Source organism: Mirounga angustirostris, unplaced genomic scaffold (assembly GCF_029215605.1).
Source record: "Mirounga angustirostris isolate CCGP_5_RB_7025 unplaced genomic scaffold, mMirAng1.0.hap1 SCAF_5, whole genome shotgun sequence".
NCBI lineage: Eukaryota > Metazoa > Chordata > Mammalia > Carnivora > Phocidae > Mirounga > Mirounga angustirostris.
In genome coordinates, this window is record NW_026991713.1 from 158705062 (window position 1) to 158732022 (window position 26961).

Sequence of the window (26961 nt, forward strand, 5' to 3'; positions counted from 1 at the left end):
AATGTGCCACAAGATGGCCAAAGTTAATACCCAAGGAGATGTAAACTCCATCAGAAAGAAGCTGAATTTTAAAAATTGCTCATTAGATGAGCTGGGGTTTAGGCAATTGTTCTAGAAGCACTAAGGGATAAGCATGAGCGCCTCAGTCAGATAAATCTGGGTCCGCAGTTAGTGGCTGTGTGACCTCTAGAAAGGCACTTAGGAGCTCTATTGATTTCATCATCTTTAAAGTGAACATAATAAGGGAGGGTTTAAAAAAATGATGTATGATGTGCAGAATAAACAATAAGTGGAAGCTACCTGCATGATAGAGCTGGGTTTGAGGGGCGCCTGGCTCATGGGCACAAAAGGATTATGTTCCCTCCAGTCTTTCTGCAGTTTTTCCCAGGGACAATTGTCAGCCTGGCACATTCATGCAATATCCCAACTGCCAGTGGGCACAGGCAGTTACGTCTCCTTAGCAAAACATCTATTTTAAATGTTTTCTTTTCAATTGAACATATGCACTTCTTTTTTTTTTTTAAATAGAATTAGATTTTATGAGTCATTGAAGGACAGAAGTTACTTCCTCCCCAAATTTGCTGTCATGGTCCAGCAAGAACTCAGTTGCAAGGCATGCCGGGAAGGGCGTCAACCCAGAATGCATGCTGGGACAGGGAAGGGGATGGGGATGATTCCACTTGCAGGGCTGGCCCCTGATGGCGTGTCCATCGAGCACCGTGAGTGTCCGAGGGGTCCTGGTAACTTGGGATTGGCAGTATCCAAGGATATGGTTTGATGTAAGGGCGTTGCTATAGGAAGCTCTGGTGTAGTCTCAGTTGACAATGGTTGGGTTGCAAGAAACAGAAAACCTCCTCCTCCTCCAAACTATCGCATGTTTAAAAAAGAGAGAAAGAGAGAGAGAGAATTTTATTGGGAGGAAACAACCCAAAGGCAAAGATGTACCTGAGCCTCATGAAGAACTAGAACTTCAAAGCTTTCTAGAATAGATCTCTTGTTTCTTTCTCCTTGTTTTCTTTGTCTCTCCCTGATCATGGTAATGTAGCTTCCCTGGCCCCCTGCCGGTTGCCTACCTGCCGAACTCCCTGAGTCCTAATTCATACTCATAGAGAAGAGAATCTGATTGGTTCAGCATAGGTCAGACGTTTGATTCCTGGCCCAGTCAGCTGGTAGTTGGCTACCACTAACTCAGCTGGAAGCTTTAGGAAGGGGTTGTATCTACAGGGAAGGGATAATGCTACTCGCCTCAGGCGGGAGACGCCATCTTGAGTGCAAGGAAACTAACCGTGTTGGAGCAGGACAGAGCCTGCTGCTAGTGGTACAAACATGGCGCTGAGGGCCTCCAAGGAGAGGAAGCTGCTGAGAGCTTCACAGGTATCAGGGCTTTAGGCAACAGAAGCATCAGAGGATCCTGAGTTCAGGAAAGGACTCAGGAATGCAACCCAGGCCTATAAAGTGGGCATGGGTTGGAAGAGACACAGCCTGGGTCTCTCTGCCTTCTTAACGGTGGCCTTTGCACGTTCATTCAACAATTAAAGGTCTGTTGAAATCCAAGAATGGAGAGATGGTCCTAGCCCTTGAGAACTTTGCTCTACATGTGGAATGGCAAGGCTCGGAAAGCTGGAAAAGAAGAGAGGAGCATCCATTGCTTGATTCTGATGGTAATTCTAAGGCTATGGAGTAGAGAGGAAAGAAAAGTTGTGTGTGATACATGTCCTTGACCACACGCTGACTGGAGGGAGGCTCTGTGAGTTTGCATAGATGGGATATGCATCATCTGATATATCTTTGGAAAAACCTCTGAAGGAGAAGCTATTCTTACCCCTTTCAGAAAGCAGGGAAGGTTTAGTATCTGTTGCAAGGTCTCAGAGTGGGTAAGCGATATAATTGGGATTAAACCCAGGACTAGCGCTTGCTAAAGCTAGGGCTCTTAACCACAGCGCTGTAAGCTTCTCGAGAGGAACAGATGCATCTGAGCAGTAATAGGAACAGCTTACAAGACAGGATTAACTCATTGGCCAGCTTAGAAAATCATTAAAGATCACGCAATAGGTAAATGCTTACTGACACTCCCTTGAAAGCATGGGGGCGTGCAGTTAGAGTTGCCCACGTTGTTGATCTTCTCTGTCTATGGTGTCTTATTAAAAGTGGCAGGCATCCCCCCAGGCGGTCACATGGATATCCCACTTTCAGCTGTCTTGGAGAAAGAATGATGATTTCTTTGAATTCTCTGCCCTACCCCGGGCCCCCCAGATAAATTTGGCACGTGCCTTGCAGTCAGTGTTTTAAATCAAATGACCCTTACACTCACGCTCCAGATGTGACACATCCTGTCCAACCATTTTTCATGATGTGGTGTGACAGACAGATATTTAGTTTGATTTACTTACTGATTGAATACGGGAGATAAAGGGGAAAGGAGATTTAAAATTGACGGAAGTCGTTTTGGGCCGAGGGGACAAGGGCAGCAGGTAACGAAGAATAACACCAATAACAATGACAATTTGGGAAAAACACTTTGGAAGTTGCGCAGACTGGCTAGGTTGAAGAGAAAGATGGTGAGCTTGCCTTTCTGAGCTTTTAATTGGAGTTGACAGTGGGACACCCACGTAGAGACGTCCTGTAGCCAGCTGGAGCTGACTGGAGCTCAGAAGAAAGAAAAAGGATGGAAATATAAGTCAAGATTTTCATCAACCCAGAGAGATGAGGGTTGAAGCTTTGAGCTGTGCATGTCCTCTTCGGAAAATTGAACACGTAGGAGATTCTCGATACTCAATACATACTTTCTGATTTTCACGTAGTAGGGTACAGCGAATAGGTCCTAATCGAAAACTACTGCATGTGACCAGAAGAAAGATCTTTTGAGGTCTTGAAATAATTTTATCGGAAGAGTGGGGAACATGGGGGTGCCTGGCTGGCTCAGTCAGAAGAGCACACCACTCTTGATCTCGGGGTTGTAAGTTCGAGCCCCATGTTGGGTGTAGAGATTACTAAAATAATAATGATAATAATAATAATAGTAAATATAAATAAAATAAATTAAAAAAAATAAGAGTGGGGAGTCAAATTTCAGGGCCCTAATGGGGGAGGGGGGTAATTATGTAAGAATCCGAGGCAGTGGGTGAGGGCCATTTAGTTAGCTGACGCCCCCAGAGCTCCCTCTTTGTGCCTGTCACGCAATTTCTCTTACCACATTTTATTTTAGATTATGGCTCAAGTTAGTTGCATATTTGTTTTCACAAAAACTCTGAATTCTCTGAGGGCAAGGTCTGTATCTTATTCATCATTTTTATCCCTTTAACACCTAATACATGACTTGCAAAAATAAATGCCCAAGGAAAATTCTAAAATTCACTTTGCAGGGGTGCCTGGGTGGCTCAGTCAGTTAAGCGTCTGCCTTCAGCTCAGGTCATGATCCCAGGGTCCTGGGATGGAGCCCCGCATCGGGCTCCTTCCTCAGCAGGGAGCCTGCTTCTCCCTCTCACTCTGCCTCTCCCCTTGCTTGTGCTCGCTCTCACTCTCTCTGCCAAATAAATAAATAAAATCTTAAAATAAAATAAAATAAAATAAAGTAAAATTCACATTGCTCAAGATTGGTTCTAGATTGCCCCTGGCAGTGTTTTTCAAATTTTGATGTTCTTCACTTTGGAGTGGGAGATGAACTTGGTGGTCCGTGGACAAAATGCATTGGTTTTAAGCATAAGTCAGTTGAGGGATCGATGTAACAAAGCCAGGCTGGATATAGCATAGAGTTGATAGACTCCAGATATGCATTTATTTTTTTTGCAGAGAAAATTTCCATTTATGACTTTAGTATGACGTTTTAAAATTTTTCAACAGTGTGTTCCAGTGAAAAAGTGGGTTCATGGAAATAATTTAAAATAAGTCAATTTTAGTAGACGAGGCAGACAAATGGTAAAATCTGGAAGCTAGTGCGTGAGAAAACCGAGTTTGAAGGGTGATGGCCTTCCGCCATGTATCATTATCTGGTCCTCCCCTGCCTTGCTCTCTTCTCCTTTGTAACTCCATACACTCCTCTCTCCCTCTCAGCAGTCAGAGCCATAAAATCAGGGGCGTCAAGGGGGAGTTATGGTATCCAAAATACACATTAAAATAAACACAAAATGAAAGAACTAAAGCCACATGCATCCGTAGCCCACCTGGAGTTCTCTCCCACCGCACTTTGGGAAACGTTGCTGTTTGGAAACTTACCTGGTCTCCCCACTCATCGGGCGAGTTCTTAACATTGGGCACCATGGATTGATTCACAGTGGCATTTTTGGAAGAAGAATAATGCCTCGCCTAAGAGGGAGCATCATTAAGTGTGTGTTCGGAAAATGGAAGGCGAACAGGATGCCAGCCACAGTGTTTAATATGTAAAGTACCAGTGTGCCAAAGCCAGATTCAGTACAGTTCAAAGATGAGAGATCGCAGGATTTCCCTGCATACGGTTCGTGGTAGAAACAGACCACAAAACGTGGTCTGCAGCGGGGCTGTCCCTGATGTTGGGATTCTAACTAATGAGTTTGGGGGGCAAGCTGAGTTCTTCCAAGCAGAAAGCAAGCAAGTGAAATCTCTCCCTCACTTGCTTTTCTCTCTGTGGCCAATGCCATCTGCTAGTTTTAAAAATAATTTTTAAAAGCAAGTGTTTTGGTTCCCTTCAATGTGCAGCAAAGACAGATGCTATTTTTAAGGCTTGTTTTCTATCAAAAAACCCCAAAGAACCAGGGGCTGGGTGTTGGCAGTTCTGGCTGTCTCCACTAACTTGGATGTGACCTTTTTTTTTTTTTTTTTTGCAAATCTCATAGGCCTTGGACACTGAGAAACAGAAGTGATAATTCTACCTCCGTCTCTGCCTCTCACTAAAGATGTTGTAGGGGTCAAGTAGTATCAGTCTGAGAAAGTCCCTTGACTTGTCAGAAATAATCGGTTAACCTGTGCTTTGTGCCTATGACCTGCCAGTTTCTGTCTTGATGTGTGGCTGGAGCTCAGCTCTATATCTCTTCTCTCCGCTCCTGGACCGGAAGCTCTTAGAGAGGAGGGTACACCCACACATCGTAAAATGTCTAGCTCTGCACCTTACACAGGAGGAGCCTGGAACGGACCTTCCTGGGTTCAAATCCCAGCTCTGCTGCTGAACAGCTGAGTGACCCTCAGCAAGTTACTTACCCTTTTCTGGGCTTTAACTTTCCCATCTTTAAAAGGGGGAGCAGGGTAATACTGTCCTGTTGGGTTGTTTAGAGAGAGAAGTGAGGTAAACTATTTCAAGTGGTTGACTCAGTCCCATGATAAATGCTCACAAGATGGGAGCTTTATTTCATAAGAGGTATCATTCCAATTATTAGACAATACATGTTGGACACATGCATCTATGACTGTTACATAGAAGATAAAGTTCTGTGCACTGTAAGAAAGATTTTGTTAAGATTTTGGAGGGCCAGCTGCATGTTAGAGCACTTCACGCATGTCATCTTCGTTCTCTCTGGGTTCCTGGTCTCACAGTCCCTCAGGACAGCTTTGTGACACTGGGCAGCAAACCTCCTTTTACATTGCAACCCAGCCACACCAACCTACAGATTTAACCAAACACACATAAATATAACCAAAACATAACACCTAGGGGTACTCTGTGCAGGGCGCTCTGATCATTTCCATTCCGTTCTCTTTGATTTTTTTATTAAGTTGATCATGTGACTTGACCCAAGGGGACCTCTCTAAGAAGAGGTGAAGTCATTTGTTCATTTAGCAGGCACCCCTTGATGGAAGGAGAAGAAGCAAATCTCATGGAGGTGTCCCCCCAAGGACCATAACACTCATCTGTCTCACTAAGTCCCAGCAATAACACTGTGGCTCAGTTATTATTATTATTATTATTATTATTATTATTATTATTAATCTCCATGTCACAGATGAAGAGACCCAGATGTTTAATAACCTTTCCAAATCAGGAAGCAAAGCTGGGTTCCAAATAAAATCTGTTTGGCACCATTCTCTTGACACTTACTATGACCTAGTCGTGGGACAGGAACAGGGCTTACACGGCTGAGCGGAACACAGCCCCTGACTCTAAGATAGTTCCCATCTCCCTTGAAAGACATGTTTAAAGAATTCCCTGAGTGGGGTATAGATTCCTTTTTCTGGCCCAAACTCGTTTCCTTCTGGATATGTTCTCTGAGGCCACTATTTCTCAAATTCTAATAATTCATTTTTCCCCCATAGTCACGATGTTAGATATCTACTACAATACTTCAAACCTCAAGGGCTTAAAACCATGATAAACATTTATTATCTCACAGTTTCTGTGGGTCAGGAACTCAAAAGAGTGGCTAACCTGGGTGGTTCTAGCTTGGGGGTCCCACCTGAAAGTTGTCATCAAGCTGTCGTCTGGGCTGCAGTCATCAGAAGGCTTGACTGGGGCTGGAGGGTCTGTTTCCCAGGTGGTTCCCTCTCGTGGCTGGGGAGTTGGTGTTGGCTGTTGGCAGGAGGCCTTGGCTCTTTGCCAGATGTACCTTCCCGAGATGCTGCTTGAGCGTTCCCATGGCCTGGCGGCTGGCTTCCCCCAAACCAGTGATCCAAGAGAGAGCAAAATGGAAGCCACAATATCTTTTGTGACCTAGTCATGGAAATCACACACTACTTTACTGGTACAACACTCTACTGGTTATACAAGTCAGTCCTATTCCTTGTGGGAAGAGGCTACTATGCAAGGACATAAATACCAGGAGGCAAAAATCACGGGAGGCCATCATGGAGGCTGATTACCACAGCTACCTATTATCTGTAATATGATCTATGTATTTCTTTTCTTTTTTTTTTTTTTAAGATTTTTTTTTTTTTTAATTTGACGGAGAGGGACACAGCGAGAGAGGGAACACAAGCAGGGGGAGTGGGAGAGGGAGAAGCAGGCTTCCCGCCGAGCAGGGAGCCTGATGTGGGGCTCGATCCCAGGATCCTGGGATCACGACCTGAGCTGAAGGCAGACGCTTAACGACTGAGCCACCCAGGTGCCCCTATGTATTTATTTTCTATCCTTTATTACAATTAGCTTTATCCTAAACAATAATATCCATGAAGTCACAATATTAATGTGCTAATTACATTTTCCAGTACAAACAAATATAACTTGACAGCTATTAATTTAAAAAAATTCATGTACCGCCTATGCCCAGTTGCATACTTCCAGTGGCACAAATATTACACTTGGGGGAATAATGGGCCTGGCAAATGGGGGCCTGTCATAGAGTCCTGGGGGTTTTGATCCTAAATCCCAGCTATTCCCTGCTCTCCATGTGGAATCTGAGAAATACAGGATATTGATGTTGCGGTTTGCTCTCTTCTAGGACCGCCTGTACTTTGTGATGGAGTACGTGAACGGGGGTGACCTCATGTACCACATCCAACAAGTTGGCCGGTTTAAGGAGCCTCATGCTGTGTAAGTACAAACTTGTGCTATGCTTTTCCCTTGGGATACTTGGTGGGCTATTAGTTACCTTGGGTTTTCAGCTGAATAGGGATTCTTAACATCTTGAGCTGCTTCTTCTTGAGAAATGTATGGCCAGGGAAAAAGGTATTCTGCTTGACATGGGATACTTCTTTCTTTCCTTGACACCAAGAACTTGAAGCTTGAAAACCACAACTATTTCTCTAGCTCTGATTTTTGCCCTTGACTCCGAAGGAAAGGCCCCGTAGATTCCTTGGGGGATGTCGTGGTAGCTTTTGCTTTTTCATTTGTCAGTCTTTCTTGAGAGCTTACTGTGTGCCAGACCCAGAGAGTTTGTAGAAACTTGCTCAAGATCACAGAGCTAGTGTGAGACAGATCCACATTCTGACCCAGATTTTTGCTCTTATGCTCTGCTCTCCATCGCTCACTCTCTTGGATGCCCTCCTTCCTGGGGGGATGACCAATCAAGTTGCTTTGTGGCTGTGCCCCGAGGCTCCTGGGTGGGGAGATGATTGGGTTTTTGGAAATGTGTTTCCCCTGCTGAGTCCATTCTGTCCTTGTCAGTCCCCAAGGCAGCCAGTCTTTTCTTTTGAGAACATGGATCTCATCATATTCTTCCCCTGCTGGTGAACAGAAACAGCAAGTCATAGGATTAGCAGAGATAACCTCTCCTGAACAGTTGGCTGAGATCTCATTGTCCCTCTAGAAAGCTCCCCAGGACTCACCTAGGGCCCCTCCAGTCACTCCAGAGGCTTGCTGACTCCTGTTCAGCTCAGCTTTGCCCTCTCCCCTCCCACCTGCCGAGGTGAGCACTGTATTCTGGTAGGGTTTGCATTCTAGATAGCTCCATGCACCATGCCTAGGTCTTGCCACGATTCTAAGGGGACGATGGGCTTGGCTCTTCTTTTACTTCTAACACCTAATTGACCACAGACCCTCATCCCATTATCACACAAAACAAATTGTCAGGACACTTCACAGAGTTCCCTAAAGCCCTGCCTAACCCTGTGGTATAACTGGGACTTTCTGATTCTCTCAAAATCTCTTTCCTTCTGGGCCTCCGTTAAGAGCTTATACGTTGGGCAGATGCCGTGCCATTCCTTAGTGATATAACTTGGCCAAGTCCTTTTCTGTCACTGACCCTCAATTCCTCATTTAAGGAAGAGGGAGGTACTAGTAGGACCTACCTCAGAAGATGGTTATTAGAATTTAATCAGATAATGACCTACAATGATGGTATGTAGACGGAAAGCCTTCAACAGATGAGCTGTTAGTATTCAGATCTTAAACTTGCCTTACACTGAAACTCATTCTCCAGCCAGTCCACCCTCCCCATGGCCTCCTCCCCACCGATCAGCTGGTGAACCTCTGCCCACCTTGATTTGTCCTGAAGGCAGCCTCGTGGCTCTCTAAACCCTGTTAATTTGTCCACACCCCGACACTTTGCGTTACGAGATGTGTGGTTGACCATCTACGGTGGGATGTGAATGCCCCATGCCTCATTCAATATTGTATTGAATTCTGAGGGTTTGCCAGGCATATGGTGTCCTTGAATCTCTCCATTGCTTTTTTTTTTTTTTTTCCTAATTTCAGATTTTACGCTGCAGAAATTGCCATCGGTCTGTTCTTCTTACAGAGCAAGGGCATCATTTACCGGTAAGTGAGCACTGCAACCCCTTCCATCCCCTCTGCTCCCTCAGCTCCTCCCCTCTCTGCCTCTTTCTTTAACTGCTTTTAAAATTAGAATCCCTGGTGGGGGAGGAATCCTCCAGTCCTGACTTGGGCATGTGTTCGCATCGCCCACTGCCCTGGCAAAGTTTGGGCGGCTCTAGATGCTGACGGAAGATCGCTATGGACCCTGCCACCAGTGATGGTTCAGAGCCTCAAAGGGGAGACCATTTGCTTGAAGGAGGGCAAGCTCGCCAGTGGGGGCCCAGCACTTCCTTCTCTTGCCTCAGGACCCCAAATCTGGGGAGCAAGCAGAGAATCTTGGCTGGCAGGGATATGATGGGTCCTATTATTATGAGATTATTTATTTATGTATTTATTTTCTTTGCTACGTAACTACAATTTAGAAATTAATCTCTGAAATGCTTGCCCTGAAAGACAGGATTAAGTTCAGGACTTGGCATTTGCCCGTTTTTGGAGGAGCAAGTGTATGATCATAGCTGTATGAGTCATACCATTTTATATTTCATGCAAGGCAGACTACTGAGCCTGAGGCTGCTATTTGACAGTGAGTCCGGGATGTACGATTCTCCTTACACCACACAGATGCGACGGCAGAGGCAGTGCGGGCTCGGGCTGGCTGGTTACGCAAGAGAGGCTAACAGGGGCCCGGGGCTTCCAAAGGGCACTTGGCACGGGTGAAGGTCTATCTAAAAGACTGTGAAGAGCCATAAAATTCCATGCCATTCATTTAGCTGATGGACATTTATTGAAAGCCTACTATGTGCTAAGCACTCTTTTCGATGGTGCAGATGCAACAGGGAAGAAAAAAGGCAAAACCTCCTGCCTTTGGAGAACTTCAGTTGTAGTGCTGGGAGACGGATACGTAAATCACAGAGATAGAGCCTGTCAAGGAGCGATAAGTGCTAGGGAGAAAAGCCGAGCAGGGGAGGGGACTGGCATGGGCCTGGTGGTGACGGGGGTGCCTGTCACTCTGTGGAGAGCACGGGATCAGCGTCTTGCTGCAACCGAAGGACGTGGGGCCAAAAAGCGTAAAAAGATGAGCCATGGTGGTCTCAAGGCAGATAGTGGAGGGGAGGCTGTGGGCACTGATGGAATGGAGAGATGGAAGGTGGGCACCTTGCCAGAAGCCTGCAGAGTCCAGGGGCTTTTTTTGAACTCCTTGAAGTGCTGATATGAATCTAGCGGAGGAGGGGACAATCGTCCTGAGTATGTAGAGTCCCTACTCTGCTTCGTTATTCCTGATAGGGGAGGGATGAATGAAGGTCAGGAAGAGGAATGGTTTCACCTGGCACTTGGGCGAGTTCAGTGAAGAAATAAAAAGAGAGATAAAAAGAAGAATTCAAACTGTAAATCGCGCGCTCATTCTGGCCATGCTTGCCCTCAATGAGCCTGTATCACTGTGGGTGCAAGAGAGGCACCTAGGAAGCCTCTAATTCCGTTTCCTCTTTGACTGCTATAAGTGGGAGCACCTTGTGCCAAATGGAACTCTGGTGTTGAAGGGTACACATTATCTTCCATATGACATGACCCCTAATCCAAGCCAGTAACTTCAGCAGGGGCTTAACTGAAGAACGGGGATCATGGGTAATCATTCACTCCACATGATCTTCACCTTATGTGCTGACATTAGAACCTAACTCTTGGACAGGATGGGTCTTGGTTAGAATAGAACTGGCCACTGAGGTTTGCTGAGAAGATTAAATGTGGGACTACAAGTTTATTGGAAGAAAATCCAGCCCCAGGGGAGGAGCCGGGAGAGGAAATAGGAGTTTCTTGTCAACTGGGTTGGGATTCAGGGTTGGGTTTCCAATCTAGTAGGGTCGTGGATTGGGGTCTGGGATCCAGGACCTTTGCCATTCCAGTTATAAAATACAAAGATTAGATTTCGGTGCTAAGACTGCCTAACTCAGGGCACCTGGGTGGCTCAGTTGGTTAAGCGACTGCCTTCGGCTCAGGTCATGATCCTGGAGTCCCGGGATCGAGTCCCGCATCGGGCTCTCTGCTCGGCAGGGAGTCTGCTTCTCCCTCTGACCCTCCTCCCCCTCATGCTCTCTGTCTCTCATTCTCTCTCTCTCAAATAAATAAATAAAATCTTAAAAAAAAATAAAAAAAAAAATAAAAAAAAAAAAAGACTGCCTAACTCAGAGCTCTCTCTACCAACACATTCTCCCATTCTTCCTCAACTATTCATACTTCTTAGGGGACACTTATCACTCTTTTAAGGCATTCAGCATCTGAATCCCTTTCATTCGTGTGTAGGAACAAAGTCCATCTCCTGTTCTACAGATGGAAAATTCCAGATACTCTCACAGCCTCCCTGCAACAAGGGCAGACACACAACCCAGGCTCTGACACTTGTCACACTCACACAACACCATGAATCAGAAGGTAGTGACCAAGAAAGGCAGAGACTGTAGAATTGAGGGTGGCCATAGTAATCAGCTACATCTATTTTCCGGAGGCATGAGGGAAAGCACTTCTTAGCAACAATATCCAGAGTCCAGCATTACGCTTCATGGAACAAGATGTCTGTACCCAGTGGTGGCATCTGTGACATCTTCACTGGCCCAGCTCTGCGTGCAATTAAGCATTGTTCCTAGCTGCCTCGCCTCTACATCTGGTTCTCCAGCCTCCTAGGAGATTCTGTGAACTCCCAATACCTTTTTAACAATCCCTTTCCAGGTTGACATGGTCAGAGTTGATTTTTGTTGCTCACAATCAAAAACCTTGATTGAGACAGAGTTTTTGAAATTGATAATCAAATGAAAACCAGTAAAGATAAATTACCTGGCAGAAGATGTGTGGTTTTATAACTTCGTTGAGGTGACCTTCATGTGGTAAGGTCTTTTAAAATATTACAAATCTCTCCCTCTTTCATTTACGTCTCTAGTTAATTGGAGAATTCTTAAGTAAAGAGGATGAAGAATTAGGTTAGACTTGCCCTCTCTGAGGACCATAACTGGAGATGTTGGGTGCAGGGAAGGACAAAGATCCTTCCAAACTTTGTGTCTTATTTATGGATCACCATCCCTAGAATGTGTGATGGTTTTGCCCTTGATGGATTTCTGAACATGAAAACAATTGCTCCAGCCCCCTTTTGAAGAAGAAATGATGGATTATTACATTGAACCAAAGGATGTAGTAGACTATCAAAAATCATATGTGGCAGTGAATATGACTGGGTTGTCCCCCAGCTGCATAACCTGCTGGCTCTTGGCACCTGAAGTTCCTTTTTTTTTTTTTAAGATTGTATTTATTTATTTATTTATTTAGAGAGTGGGGGGAGGGGCAGAGGAAGAGGGAGAGAGAATCTCGAGCAGACTCCATGCTGAGCACAGAGCCCGATGCAGGGCTTGATCTCATGACCCTGAGACCATGACCTAAGCCGGAATCATGAGTCAGATGCTTAACCAACTGAGCCACCAAGGCACCCCCTGAAGCTCCTTTTCTATAACACATGAAGTTGTTATCACTTTCCTAGTTGTCCCAGCTGCCTGTTTGGGGGCATGTGGTCAAGCTGAGGGGAATGTCATGGGTCTCTGTTATTCAAATCACATGTAGACCTGGCCGGTTTAGGTGAAGCAAGTTGCTACAAAGTCCAGTGTAAGTTCTAAGCTGGCATTCAGAGACCACTGTGGCTTGTAGAAGGATGAAGGCTGGATATGGGTGGTACATGGACAGCACCAAAGATCATTGTATGTTGCTGTTGGCAAATGGGGTGCAAGTGGGCCTCCCCTTGGATGAACGGACCTCACGGGCATAGATAGGATATGCCAGTATGTTTTTTTCAGGTTGTATTCTAGTCGAAGTTGTATTATAGTCGAGGATGACAACAGCAACTCAATTCAAACTAACTTGTTAAAAAAGATATTTTATAGCTGACATAACTGAAAAGTCCAGGGGGCAGATCTGACCTTACACCAGGATGGGTCCAGGGGCTCAAATGATGTTATGAGTATTCACTTTATCACCTTCCCTCCAGTTTCTGCTTTATCACTACTAGCTTTCTTCTCCATCTGGTGACCCCTGGCACTTCTCGACTTACATTCTACCACCTGAGCAATCCCAATGTAAAAAGAGCTCATCTCTTTCCTGACAATAGTGCCAGAGCTGATGCTCAATGGCTTTGATTAACTCATATTGGATCACATGGCCATTCCTGGAACAGTCACAGTGACCAACAGAATGAGGTGTTTCCAGTGGCCAGGATAGGCCCACATGACTGATTGTGGAGCCAGGAGCTGGGATCAGCACCACCAATCTTACATGGTTTGAGAATCAGGAAAGGATAGTCCTTCAAAGGAATATTGGGATGCTGTCATCACAAGATGCTAAAATAGGCAGGTACCGCAGATGTCCTCCACCCAATAAAGATGATTTAAGATAGAGATCTGAATTGAATAGTAGACCCCATTACCTCTCAGGAAATTGGACTGTATTGAGATTGAAGACTGGCCAATAGATCATCACTACTCATTGATACTAAAATACCAAGTGTTGACACTGGAGTAGATGTTTAGGGAAGAAGAAAGTGTGATGATACTGGAGTAACCAATACTCTGGGAATGTGCAACCATTTCCAAAAATAATCAAGCTCTCCTCATCAACATGGATGAAATAAAAGAATGCAAGTATAGCACATGTCCTTTAGGTTAAAGTTCAAATGTTACCTCCATGGAGATGACACCTTTCTGGCATCCTGTTTGTAGAAACCTTCCCCAATTACTAATTCATCATCCTCTTCATTTTCTTCACACTGCCCATCAAAATCTATGGTAATCATAGAATTAATAATAATGTGATAATTCAGTAATATATAATAATTATAATTAATAATCATATAATAATTATAGATTTGGACACTTGTTAATTGTCTTTTCCCCTATACTGGAATTTAATCTGAACAAGAGCAAAATGTTTGTTTACCCTGTTCACAGTATATACCTAGCTCCAAGCATAGTGCCTGTCACGTAGTAGGTGTGCAGCCCGTTTTTTTTTTTTTGAGTGAAAGAATCAATGGGAGCTCTTGTGGTCATGTCCCAGGAATCAGCCTAGGAGAGCTTGGAGTACTTGAAGCTAAATAAGATTCTTTCCATCGGTTTTTTTTCCCTCCATGATCTTCAGAGATATTTTCAAAAATAATAATTTTGTGAAAAATGTATCTTACTATGAAATATAAGGGGTCCTTAAAGTACAAGGACTGACTCTTGAAATGCTCCTGGATACAAGAAGCCTCTGTGGATTCTCTGCTCTTTATTTAGCTTCCTGTGGCTCTCTCTTCTCGGAGCTGCTGTCTCATTGTGTCCTCGTGAGATGCTTGGCACAGTTGGATCTGTAGAAAAAGAAAACAGACAAGTTTGTGGACCCCTCTTTATCGGTCAGATTATAAACTATTAGAGGGCAAGGGCTGGCTCATACTCACCTCTGTGCTTCCCCAACACCTAGAACAATGTTTTGTACGTAATGAGTGGCTGTTGGTTGACTTGAAATAAATAGCATTTGTTAAATCCTTACATTTTTATGTCTGCTGCAGTGACCTCAAACTTGACAATGTGATGCTGGATTCAGAGGGCCACATCAAGATTGCTGATTTTGGCATGTGTAAGGAAAACATCTGGGATGGGGTGACCACCAAGACATTCTGTGGCACTCCAGACTACATCGCCCCTGAGGTGAGAGCTGATGCGACCCCTAACACATGTCCATGTTGCATTGATCTCTCCCCTGTGCCCTAGATGACCATGTCAGAGCTAGGAAAGGTCCAGGGGGGTACTTGGCAAGCAAAACTCAGGCTAGTCCTTCTCCTATACTCTAAATCGTTCCTTGGAGATCACACATGCAAATTAACTTTGCACACATCCAGAAACTCAGGCCCAAAATACATCAAGGTTTGGGGGAAAATTTAAATAAAACTCAAAAAGAACCATCCACACATCAGGAGAGTTCTTCAAGCTGCTATGGCTCATAGCCATATGATACTGCCTCATTATGACACTGAAATGTTTGTTAAGAGGAGGGAAAGAGAGACAGAGAGGGCTTCCCTAAGCTGACATATGACATAGGATTTATGTGCTGATTCTAAATCCTGAAAGACTTAGAATTTTTCTTTTTGTGAGTAAGATATAAATGAAAGGGAAAAGATTTAAATCTAGTGCCTCTGCCTCCCTTCCCAAAGGAAATGGTCAGTTGCAGAATGGATTTCCCCAACATGTCATGGTACAGAATTTGTGCCAGATGATAGCCTTCCTTTTTCTCTGAATTGGTGCTTAGAGAAGTGGCATTTTGCAATCTACTACTAGATTTTTAGGAAAGGAACTGAGGATGTGGTGCCGAGTCTTGGAAATGGGTATTCTAGAATTCTTTTCTTGACTGTCAGTCACTTATTTGGGGCAATGGTGTTGAGAGGCCCCCATTTAACTAAATAATTTGCCACAAAATTTAAAACCTGCATACTCTTTTACCAAAATAGTTCTTCTAGGAACTTAGTTTGCAACACACATGCACATAGCTGAAATGATATGTGTTTGAAGTCCTTTCTTCGTTACAGTGCTATTTTTAAATAATGAAAAATACGAAGCAACCTCAATGACTATCAGTAAAAGAATGGTTAGCTAAAATATGCTACATTCACATTAAGAAGTACCATGCAGCTCTTATAAAGATCAGAGTACATCCGTATGTACTAACTTGAACAATGTCTGTCAATCAAGGAATGGACAATAGACTGAATTATTTATAGTATGAAATACCACATCAATTCAATTCAAAAGACTGAGTTATATATATAGATATGGAAAGATCTTTGAAACATATTAAGAGAAAAAAAATCAAGGTACAGTGAACCCCTATATGCCAACAAGCTGGACAACCTAGAAGAAATGGAAAATTTTTTAGAAACATGCAACTTAATAAGACTGAATCAAGAAGAAATGGAAAATCTGACCAATTCCTAGTAAGGAAATTGAATAAGTAATCAAAAATCTCCCAATGAAGAAAAGCCCAGGACTAGATGGCTTCACTGGAGAATTTTACCAAGCATTTAAAAAAAATTAATACCAATCTTTCTCAATTTTTTCTGAAAAATCAGAGGAGGGAAGACTCCCAAACTATTTTTACAAGTCCAGTATTATTCTAATACCAAAAACAGAAAAAAACACTACTAGAAAAGGAAACCACAGGCCAATATCCCTGATGGATGTAGATACAACAATTCTCAATAAAATACTAGTAGACTGAATTCAGGAGCACATTAAAAGGATCATTCACCATGATCAAGTGGGATTTATTCCTGGGATGCAAGGATGACTCAACATATGCAAATCAATCATTGTAATACATCACTAATAGAATAAAAGAAAAGAATCACATCATTTCAGTAGATACAGAAAAAGCAGGGATAAGACAAAGGTGTCCATTCTCATGATGCCTATGCAACATAGTACTAGAAGTCCTAGCTAGAGCAATCAGGCAAGAAAATAAAAATATCATAATTGGAAAGGAAAAACTAAAAATGGTCTCTGTTTGCATATGACATGATTTTATATATAGAAGATCCTAAAGACTCAACCAAAACTGTTAGATCTAATCAATGAATTCAGTAAAGTTACAAGATATGATATTAGTATATAATTATCAATTAATAATTAGTATATAATTAGTATATAAATATCAGTATCATTTCCATATACTAACAACAAATTTTTTGAAAATGAAATAAAGAAATGGATCCCATTTACGATAGCATCGAAAACAATAAAATACTTAGGAAATAAATTTAACTAAGGAGGTGAAATATTTCTACTCTGAAAACTATGAGATATTGCTGAAAGAAATTGAAGAAGACACCAATAAATGGAAAGACATCCCATGTTCATGAATTAGAAGAATTAATATTGTCAGATGTTGATACTACCAAAAGCCATCAACAGATTCAAGATTTCAACTGCATTTTTGACAAAAGTACAAGAAACACTGCCCAAGTTTATGTTGAACTACAGAAGACCCTGAATAGCCAAAGATTTGAGAAAGAATGGGGTGCCTGGGTGGCTCAGTCAGTTAAATGTGAGACTCTTGATTTTGGCTCAGGTCATGATCTCAGGGTCATGAGATCGTACCCCGTGTCAGGCTCCACATTGGGTGCAGAGCCTGCTTAAGATTCTCTCTCTCCCTCTCCCTCTCCCCCTCCTTCCTCCTCTCTATCTCGCTCTCTAAAAAAGAAAAGAAAGAAATGATAAAAAAGAACAAAGCAGGAGGCATTATACTATTGATTTGAAGCTATACTATAAAGCTATAGTCATCAAAACAATATGGTACTGGCCTAAAAACAGATGATAAGTAGGCGAACGGAACAGAATCAAGAGCCCAGAATAAAACCTAAGCATACGTGGTCAACTAATGTTTGACAAGGAAGCCAAGAATACTCAATGGAGAAGTCAGTCTCTTTAATAAATGGTGCTGAGATAATTGGGTATTCATATGTAAAAGAATGAGACTGGACTGGACCGTATCTTACACCACTCAAACAATTAACTCAAGGATTAATGACTTAAATGTAAGACCTGAAACCATGAAACTCCTAGAAGAAAACATAGAGCAAAGCTCCTCAATATGGGTCTTGGTCATGATTTTTAGGATATGACACCTAAAGCACAAGCAAAAAAATCAAAACAAGTGTGACCACATCAAACTAAAAACCTTCTGCACAGCAAAAGAAATCACCAACAAAGTAAGAAGAGAACCTATGGGATGGGAAAAGTATTTGCAAACGATATATCTGATGAGGGGTTAATATCCAAAATATATAAAGAACTCATACAACTCAACAGCAAACAAAACAAAATAAAAAAAATCAGTCAATTAAAAAATGGACAAAGGACCCAAATAGACATTTCTCCAAAAAAAAAACCCCAACAACCCCAAAGCCATACAAAAGCCCAACAGGTACATGAAAAAAAATGCTCAGCATCACTCATCATTAGGGAAATGCAAATTAAAACCACAATGGGATTATCCCCTCACACCTGTTAGGATGGCCATTATCAAAAAGACAAGAGACAACAAGTGTTGGCGAGGATATGGAGAAAAGGGAACCCTTGTAACTGTTGATGGGATTGTAAATTGGTGCAGCCACTCTCGAAAACAGTGTGGAGGATCTTCAAAAAATTTCAAAATAGAGCTACCACATGACCCAGCAATTCCACTTCTGGGAATATATCCAAAGGGGGAAAAACACACACACACACTAATTCAAAAAGATATCTGCACTCCCATGTTTATTGCAGCATTATTTACAAAACATGGAAACAACCTAAGTGTCCATCGGTGGATGAATGGATAAAGAAGTTGTGGTTTATATACACAATGAACTATTATCCAGCCATAGAAAATATAGATGGACCTTGAAGGCATTATGCTAAGTGAAATAAGTCAGACAGAGAAAGGCAAATACTGTATGATCTCACTTATACGTGGGATCTTGAAAAAAGAAAGAAGAAAACCAAACTCACAGAAAAAGAGATCAGACTTGTGGTTCGCAGAGGTGGAAGATGGGGAGGGGGATTGTGAGAGGGTGGTCAAGAGGTACAAACTTCTAGTTATAAGATAAGTAAGTATTAAGGATGTAATGTACAACATAATACCTATAGCAAACACTGCTGTATGATATATAAGAAAGAGAATAAATCCTAAGAGTTCTCATCACAAGGGAGAAAACTTTTTTCCTTTTTTTTCTTTCTTTTCTTTTTATTGTATCTATATGAGAAAGTAGATGTTAGTTGAACTTATTTTAATCATTTTCACAATATATGTAAATCATACCATCATGCTATGTGCCTTAAACTTGCACAGTGAGGTATGTCAATTATTTCTCAATAAAATGGGGGGGAATCAAGGTACAGAATGTTAAATACAATATGATACCATATACGGAAAACAACAACAATACACAGATCACTGCTCTATGTTTCCTATGAGTATGTAGAAATACATGTAAAAGCATAGAAAATCTGGAAGGTTCCAGACTGATTTTATAACATTGGTTACCTCTGAGGATAAGAGCATGCTAAAAAGAAACTTAGCTCAATCTGTATACTGTGTACATTTTTCACAAGGTAAATATATTTGTGTAAAACTCGAATAATTAAAAGTGATCTTTTTAAAAAATCCTTTCTAGATTTCCCCTACTATTGACAGTAGAGCATTCCTGTGAAACCTTTCGTAAGCCAAAATGGTGTGAAGCGAAGAAGCAGTTTTACATGGGAAAAAAATTTTTTTAGCGTTCTCAGACCCAAAAAATGACCTCTCCGCTTTTCTGATACTTCAGGACACATCTGGCTAGCAGATGCATAAAATAAATCGAAATCAAGCACAGGTGCTCACACCATTCAAAGCTATGGCTGCCTGAACTTTATTTTTGCTCTTTGCCTTTACCATAAAAGCAAAAGTCCTCTCCGGATTTCCTTCAGCTAATGAAAACAGGTCCTAATGTAGGTCTTTCATAAAAGTGAAGTGGCGAAATGCGAACTTTCGAAAAGCAGGGGACACCTGTATTAGAATGCAGTCGTGTTTTCCCTATGTATCCTATCTCGGTTTATTATCATTTTGTTAAGTAGTTAGGGCATCAGACAGTTCCTTGATCTGCCAGTAATCTGTTCAGTAATCTCTGGTTCCAAACTCGCTGCACTTCACTGTCACCCGGGGTGCTTTTAAAATGTAGACTGCCCAGGCATTAGCCTGAATCAACTGAATCCGAATCTCTGCAGGGAGGACCGCATATCTGTGATTTTCCAGAGTTCCCGGTGGTTGCCATGCATCAGACACCTGGAGTCGTGTTCCTGGGGAAGTCGCTCCCTCCTCCAGCCCCCTGATGGAAGGAATAAGCCGGGGGTCCAGTGTTAGCCCTGGCTTTGCCATTAACTAACCACCTCACCTTCTGGCAATTTCTTTTGCCTCCCACACTCTATTTTCCTTTGCAAAAGGATTAACTTGTTAGGTTGTCACGAGGATCAAATAAGACATGAAGTACTTTAAAAGTGTGAAAACACTTTCAATAAGCGTTCTCACAGGAAGCGTGCCTTCGGTCTCTTAGAGTTTAATTCTCCTCAGAGGGTGTTTCTGAGGTTAGGATGGAAGCAGGGGTGGCAGATGAAATTCAACAAAAGGACATTCCTTTTATAGCCAAGTTTGCTCGGCCACATTCATTGAGTAAAACAACCACTGAATGAGAAAACCTTCTAGTTACAGCTAACATTTGGAGGCCATAATGTGTGAGAAGCACACATTTCTCTTCCATCCTCGCAAAACCCTATGACATGGATATTATAAAATTCCTTTTGTAGGGGAAGAAACCAAGACATCAAGAAGTTAAGTAACCTCCCCCAGGGTCACGCAACTCAGAAACAGCAGTCAGGATTCAAAGTCTGGACAGTCTGACCATCTCGCCTCTGCCCTGAAGCTTTGCTATAAATCACCTTTTAAACCCTTTGATACAGTTAGTTTTACACGCCTTCAGTTTGAAAGAAGGATGGTCACATGGCTATTGTAGACTCTGCCATGCTCTGGCAATTTGGTAATAAGTACCAAAAACCTTATAACTATATATACTATTGCAGAAGACATGAACAGACATTTTTCCAAAGAAGACATCCAGATGGCCAACAGACACATGAAAAGGTGCTCAACAGCACTCAACATCAGGGAAATGCAAATCAAAACCACGATGAGATATCACCTCACACCTGTTAGAATGGCCAAAATCAATGGCACAAGAAGCAACAGGTGTTGGCGAGGATGTGGATAAGGGGAACACTCTTCCCCTGTTGGTGGGAATGCGAGCTGGTACAGCCACTGTGGAAAACGGTATGGAGGTTCACCAAAAAATTAAAAATAGAACTACACTGTGATGCAGTAATTGCACTAATGGATATTTACCCCCAAAATACAAAAATACTAATTCAAAGGGATGCGTGCACTTTTATGTTTATTGCAACATTATTTAAAATAGCAGACTAAGGAAGTAGCCCAAGTGTCCATCAATAGACGAATGGATAAACAAGATGTGCACTCTCGCATTCTCTCTCTCTGGAATATTATTCAGCCATTAAAAAGAATGAAATCTTGCCCTTTGCAACGATGTGGAGGAAGCTAGCGAGTATAATGCTAAGCGAAGCAAGTCAGAGGAAGACAAATAGCATATGATCTCACTCGTATGTGGAATTTAAGAAACAAAACAAAGGAGCAAAGGGAAAAAAGAGCAACGAACCAAGAAACAGACTCTTAATTATAGAGAACAAACAGATGGGGGAGGTTGGTGGGGGAGATGGGTGAAACAGGTGATGGAGCTCAAAGAGAAGAACACCTCTCATGATGAGAAATAAATAAATAATTTTTAAAAACTACATATACCATTTGATCCACCAATGCTATTTCTAAGAATTTATCTGAAGGAAATGGACAAATGTCCAGATAGCCAGTTGCAAGAATCTGTATTGTAGCGTCAGAAGAAACCTGATCAGTTGGGAATTGGCAAAGTAGATTTCAGTATATCCATCCAATGGAATGCCGGGCAGAAGTCAAAATGGATTACATCGATGCGCAACTATCACATGGAAACGTTAGGTGAATAAAATACTTCACTAAAATTCCACATATTAACGTGTTTGTGTTCATGTAAAACACATGCAGATGCACACTTTACTAGATGTCAATAAAAAAGACTCTAAGAGGAAATAGACCAAAGCACTATCATAATTTTTCTCTTAATGAATAATTATGGGTGACTTTAGTTGTGTTCTCTTAGCTTCTTTGTTTATTTATTTATTTATTTATTTATTGCTTATCGATATTTTTAAATACATAGGAAAATAGTAAGAGTGCTATTACAACTTTTTAACTTAAAATTTTTTAATTGTGGTAAAAAGAATAAAAATGAGATTTACCATCGTAACCATCTCTAAGTGTACAGTTCTAGTGTGAAGTGCAGTCCCATTGTTGTGTAAATGTTATTACTTTCATCATGAGAAACAAAGATGGTTTTTCCTTCTTAAAGATGCCACCACACTCACTGTATTAAAATTAACAAGAGGGGCGCCTGGGTGGCTCAGCCGGTTAAGCGTCTGCCTTCGGCTCAGGTCATGATCCCAGGGTCCTGGGATCGAGCCCCGCATCGGGCTCCCTGCTCTGCAGGAAGCCTGCTTCTCCCTCTCCCACTCCCCCTGCTCGTGTTCCCTCTCTCACTGTGTGTCTCTCTCTCAAATAAAGAAATAAAATCTTTAAAAAAAATAAAATAAAATAAAATAAAATTAACAAGAACACACTGTGCTAAGTGCGGCACCCACAGATGGCTTCCCCCCACCCCCCGCCTGCGCCCCCCCACCCCCTGGTAAAGGATACCCATCTTCCTAAGGTTGGATAAGTGGGCACTAGGCCCCTTCGTCACTCTTTTTGACAGCGGCCCACATCTGGGACTATAACAGCTGATTTAATTGGGCAGGCAGATGACAGGCAAAGGAAGAACTCTCCGTCCTCCCAGCCCCAGGATGCTCTGCTCTCACCTGAAAGGAGTGAGTATTCAGTTTCCAGCCATGGCAAGAACCTACCTGCCTCCCTGATGGAATGCCTTCTGTTTTCCAGATCATCGCTTATCAGCCCTATGGGAAGTCTGTAGATTGGTGGGCCTTCGGCGTCCTGCTGTATGAAATGTTGGCTGGGCAGGTAATTGGATTTTGAGTGATCTGTAAGCAAAGTCCTCCCCTACCCCCATCTGCATGGTTTCTCTAGAAGAAGGGTGTCAGCAGGATACCAGCTCCTAGATCGGAACCCCTGTGACTTCGTGGCCTTGGGGTTACCCAAGTCCTTTTGAATGTTTTTTCTCGTCTTCTTCCTGGAAGTTCCTGAGTGTGACCTCACTGTGGACCCCAGGGAAAAGGGCTCGGTGGTTTGGGGCAGCTGGGGAGGGTCAGGCAGTCCCCCTGTCTTCCCACACTCTCCTCTGTCCCACAGGCACCCTTTGAAGGGGAGGATGAGGATGAGCTCTTCCAGTCCATCATGGAACACAATGTGGCTTACCCCAAGTCCATGTCCAAGGAAGCCGTGGCCATCTGCAAAGGGGTGAGTGAGCCCCTGAAAGCTTGCAGCCAGGACCACCACATGCAGAGAATGCACGGTGTGCCCTGCACAAGGACGCCTCACCAGGGGGAGGGGGGGGAGGGCGGGGGATGGAGACTGAACTCTACCCGTCTCCCCACTTGCCGGCCTGTGAGCCTGGCGTGGACCTGCTACCTCCCGGAGCAAAGGGAGCTTTTTTCCAATCTGCACAGAAGTACCAGAGAGATCTGCCGGCAGCCGTATCTTGCTGCTGGCTGGGCTCCAGGAGCTAGCCCACACAGGGGAATGCATATTGGATGAATGAGATAGGAAACGCAGAGACCTTGCCAAAGAGCTGGAACCCATGGGAAGGGGTGCAAGGGGCCTGCAGCACCATTCCTACAGCCTTTGCCTGCTCTGCTGCTTATGTGTGTGGCTCATACAAACAGCGTGTAACTTCTGTCCTAAGAAAATATCACGAAAGACTGAGTCTAACAGATTCTCTGGATAAGCTGACCCAAATGTAGTGTCTTCAGAACCCCTAGTTTCCCCCCACACACCCCTAGCTGGCTGAAAAGCATGCACATTTTGTACATGGCGGTGGATGAAGAGAAGGCAGGGCCCATGTTTACTGGTGAGGATTGCTTTGTTATTATGCATCTAGCATTAGGACAGAATGGGCTCACAGTGACCTGGGTGAGTCCCTGGAGATCAGCTGTCTTCACCTTTGGTGCTATCATGATGACCTGAAGTACTTCTTCAGATTGCACAGAACCTCAGGCTTACCCTAAAGATGGTTTGGACATCGGTATTTTGCAAAAGTCCCCATGTGGCTTGAAAACCACTGCCTTCAAGCCTATTATCCAAATGTGGTCGCATTTCAACTCTGATGGAGGTGTGCAAGAAATGCTAGGAGAGCCCTGGAGAATATGGCCCATGGAGGCTGCCTTTATAAAGTATTCACTCTCCCACCAATCTGGGGGGACGGTGCATTTTCAAGGTTAGGGCATGGACATGCCCTCCCAGTGGTTTCCCCTACCTGTGTGTGTGAAGAAACCAGGGCTGCTGGTCCTAGATCCTCGGGGTGTTTGCAGGTTTCCCACTGCCCGATCCAGCCCTATTCTTCCTACCCCCAGTCAGATGCCCCGTGAGCTGGCCTGCGTGCAGAAATGCTGGAAAACTCCAGCAGTTTGAAATAGCTGGGCCAACCTCTCCATCTAGAGCACCTTGACAACACCACCTAGATCCTTACTCGTGGTGAATCACCTAGCACAGTGTAAGGCCAGTGCAGACCCCCGTAGACATAGTCTCATGGGGGAGGAAGAGTCATATACAGAGCGTTTAGTTTGTTTAATAATTGCCATCATTTCAAGAGCAGGGCATTTCCCATAAACATTAACTGTCCAGTTTCTCTTGAAAAATCTGATCTCACCATGCTGGTCTGTCATTCCTATAAAGAAAGCATCAGCCAGCTGGGTGGAAAGCCCATGTCCCCTTTAGATAGGGCATGCCCTTTCAATATGCAGAAATCTCCATTGGGCTCAGTTCCATGTGGGTTCAAATCCTGGTCCCGGCATTATTAGCCCTATGATTGTGGGTAAGTCCCTCAACCTTGTCTGTGGATTGAGGCTAATGATGGTACTCCATACAGGATTTTTTGATGATTGAATGAGTCAATACAAATGAATCCCTTACAACAGAGCCTAGTGTTCTGATCCAAAACCCATGGACCATTATTATGATTATTATTACTAATGCTATGAACCACTGTTACCTGCCAGGCCTTTCTTGGCATTGAAGTATGCATACACTGTGATAGGAATTTTTTAAAGTGGAGGATTTGGGAGATTGAAACCCTTTGCACATCTCAACACTTCCACTTCCTTGGTGTGTGGTCCTCCTTTGCACCTCTGGGCTTCTGTCTCTTTATCTCTAAAAATGGAATAATAATACTCATTGAACAGATGTTTTTGAGAGCATTCAATCAGGTAACAGAAAGCTCCTTGTGCGGTATAGGCGCATAGTAGGTGCTTAATTAATACATGCTCAAGACCTTCCCCTTCACCACTCTGCCCTGCCTGGACAGCTGGGGGTTCTAAGTGGGTCATGGAGGAGAGAGGATTTTCCAGGTCAGTTGCATTCAGCTTCAGCTCCAATTAGCGGTTTCCCTGGTAGAGCAGATTTCTATTAATTTAAGACCCATAACCTTCAGGATTAACTGGGGTGACTTTCTTACCACTGGGTTCGAGGACCTTTCCGAGTTGAGTGGGCTGAGTCCAGTGTGGGCTCTTTCTTCAAGGTTGAAGCTCCAAAGAATAGAGGATGCTCCAGCCAACAGCAAATGCTTCCTCCTGAACAGGGGGCCCCAGGGGATGCGCCTGGGAGGTGATCAGAGATCAGAACAGTGATTAAATCCAGCTGTCTGCATGGCTTCAGGCACATCAGCTCAGAGTGCAGTGACTGGGCAGAGACTTGCATTAGTAGCGTGGGATGATTCTGCAGTGGCTTTTCTTCGCTTGGCATCCTCGTCCTTACACGGAAATTGAGCTAGGCTTTTGAAACCCATTCCATTCCAGCTGAGAAGTCCTTTATATATCCATCCCATTAAAGAAGTATTTTCTACCAGAAAAAAAAAAAATGAGTATAAGTTTGCTCAGATTGCCACTCCCACTTTGAACAAACTTCAAGCAGACAGAGGCCCCAGTTGGCCACACGTCAGCATGAAAACAAGCAGACTGCATAGCACAGAGGAGCAAGAGCTCTGGGTCGGGCAGATTGGTTCAAAGCATAGCTCTGCTACTTGGCTGTGTGCCTCTGGGCAAATGACTCCTTCTCTGGACCCAGTTTCTTATCTGGAAAATGAGGATAATAGTTGTAAAATGAAAATGAAGATGAAAGAGTAATGCCAGGAAGCCTTGAGCACAGAGCGCAGATGCATAGGAAGTACTCCATACACAGAAGGCATCATTGATAACATTAGTGGTAGTGCTAACCAAAACCTCGTAGCCCTTTTTTGCTCCTATCCTAATCCTATACAAATGTCAGGGCTTGACCCAATGTGCTTGCCCTCCATAAACCCTTCCTGATTGAACCAAGCCACAAATGTCCCTGGGGAGCCCACCTACAAAGAGCTCTTTCATTAAAAGCCCAAGTTCGGGAGTAGGTAAAGCTGAGATCGAGTCCCAGCCCTGCCATTCCTTATCTCTGCATCCTTGCTAGTTGCTTCCACCTCTCTAAACGTCAATTGCCTTGTCACTGGAATGGGAAAAATAATATACCCACCTCATCGGGTTATTGTGAGAATTGGGTAAGATCCTGTGTGCAGATCAAGTAGCAGCTCAGAATAGAAGTGCCCCATGATTTTCCCCCTGGCAGGTAAAGCATATATGGAGAATGTGTGTGTGTGTGTGCATGTGTGTGTTTGTGTAGGGGGATAGTTTCTGATGACAAGTTATCTGGAAGCAGGAATCAGGCTAAGCTGAATGTCCAACAGGGTAGGTGTACATTGATGGGTTCATCTCCTTGCCATGATCCTCAGATCCTGGGCATGATCTAAGGACTCTGGCATCATGATGTCTGGTCAACTCTGAGAAGCTTCTTGGTCTCGTATGTTCCAACTGCTTGTTCTTCCTCTTTGAGGTCTTCTTGTTGGTTTTGGGTTTTGGTTTTTCATTTTTATAATCACCAACCCCTCCGTCTTTGCTCTCGGTGCATTTGCTCAAGTCTTGAGATCAGAGAGATTTTCA

General features: G+C 43.4%; 1 protein-coding gene across 2 annotated transcripts in view; it reads left to right on the forward strand.

Annotated features, from left to right (window-relative positions):
• Positions 1–26961, forward strand: part of PRKCB (protein kinase C beta) — a 326799-nt gene that overhangs the window by 273293 nt on the left and 26545 nt on the right. For both annotated transcript variants that reach the window (XM_045875171.3, XM_045875170.3), the window contains exons 11-15: positions 7341–7432; positions 9035–9097; positions 14667–14805; positions 22763–22843; positions 23132–23239. In XM_045875171.3, the coding sequence (XP_045731127.1) occupies positions 7341–7432; positions 9035–9097; positions 14667–14805; positions 22763–22843; positions 23132–23239 (483 nt within the window). The remainder of the gene's footprint in view (positions 1–7340; positions 7433–9034; positions 9098–14666; positions 14806–22762; positions 22844–23131; positions 23240–26961) is intronic.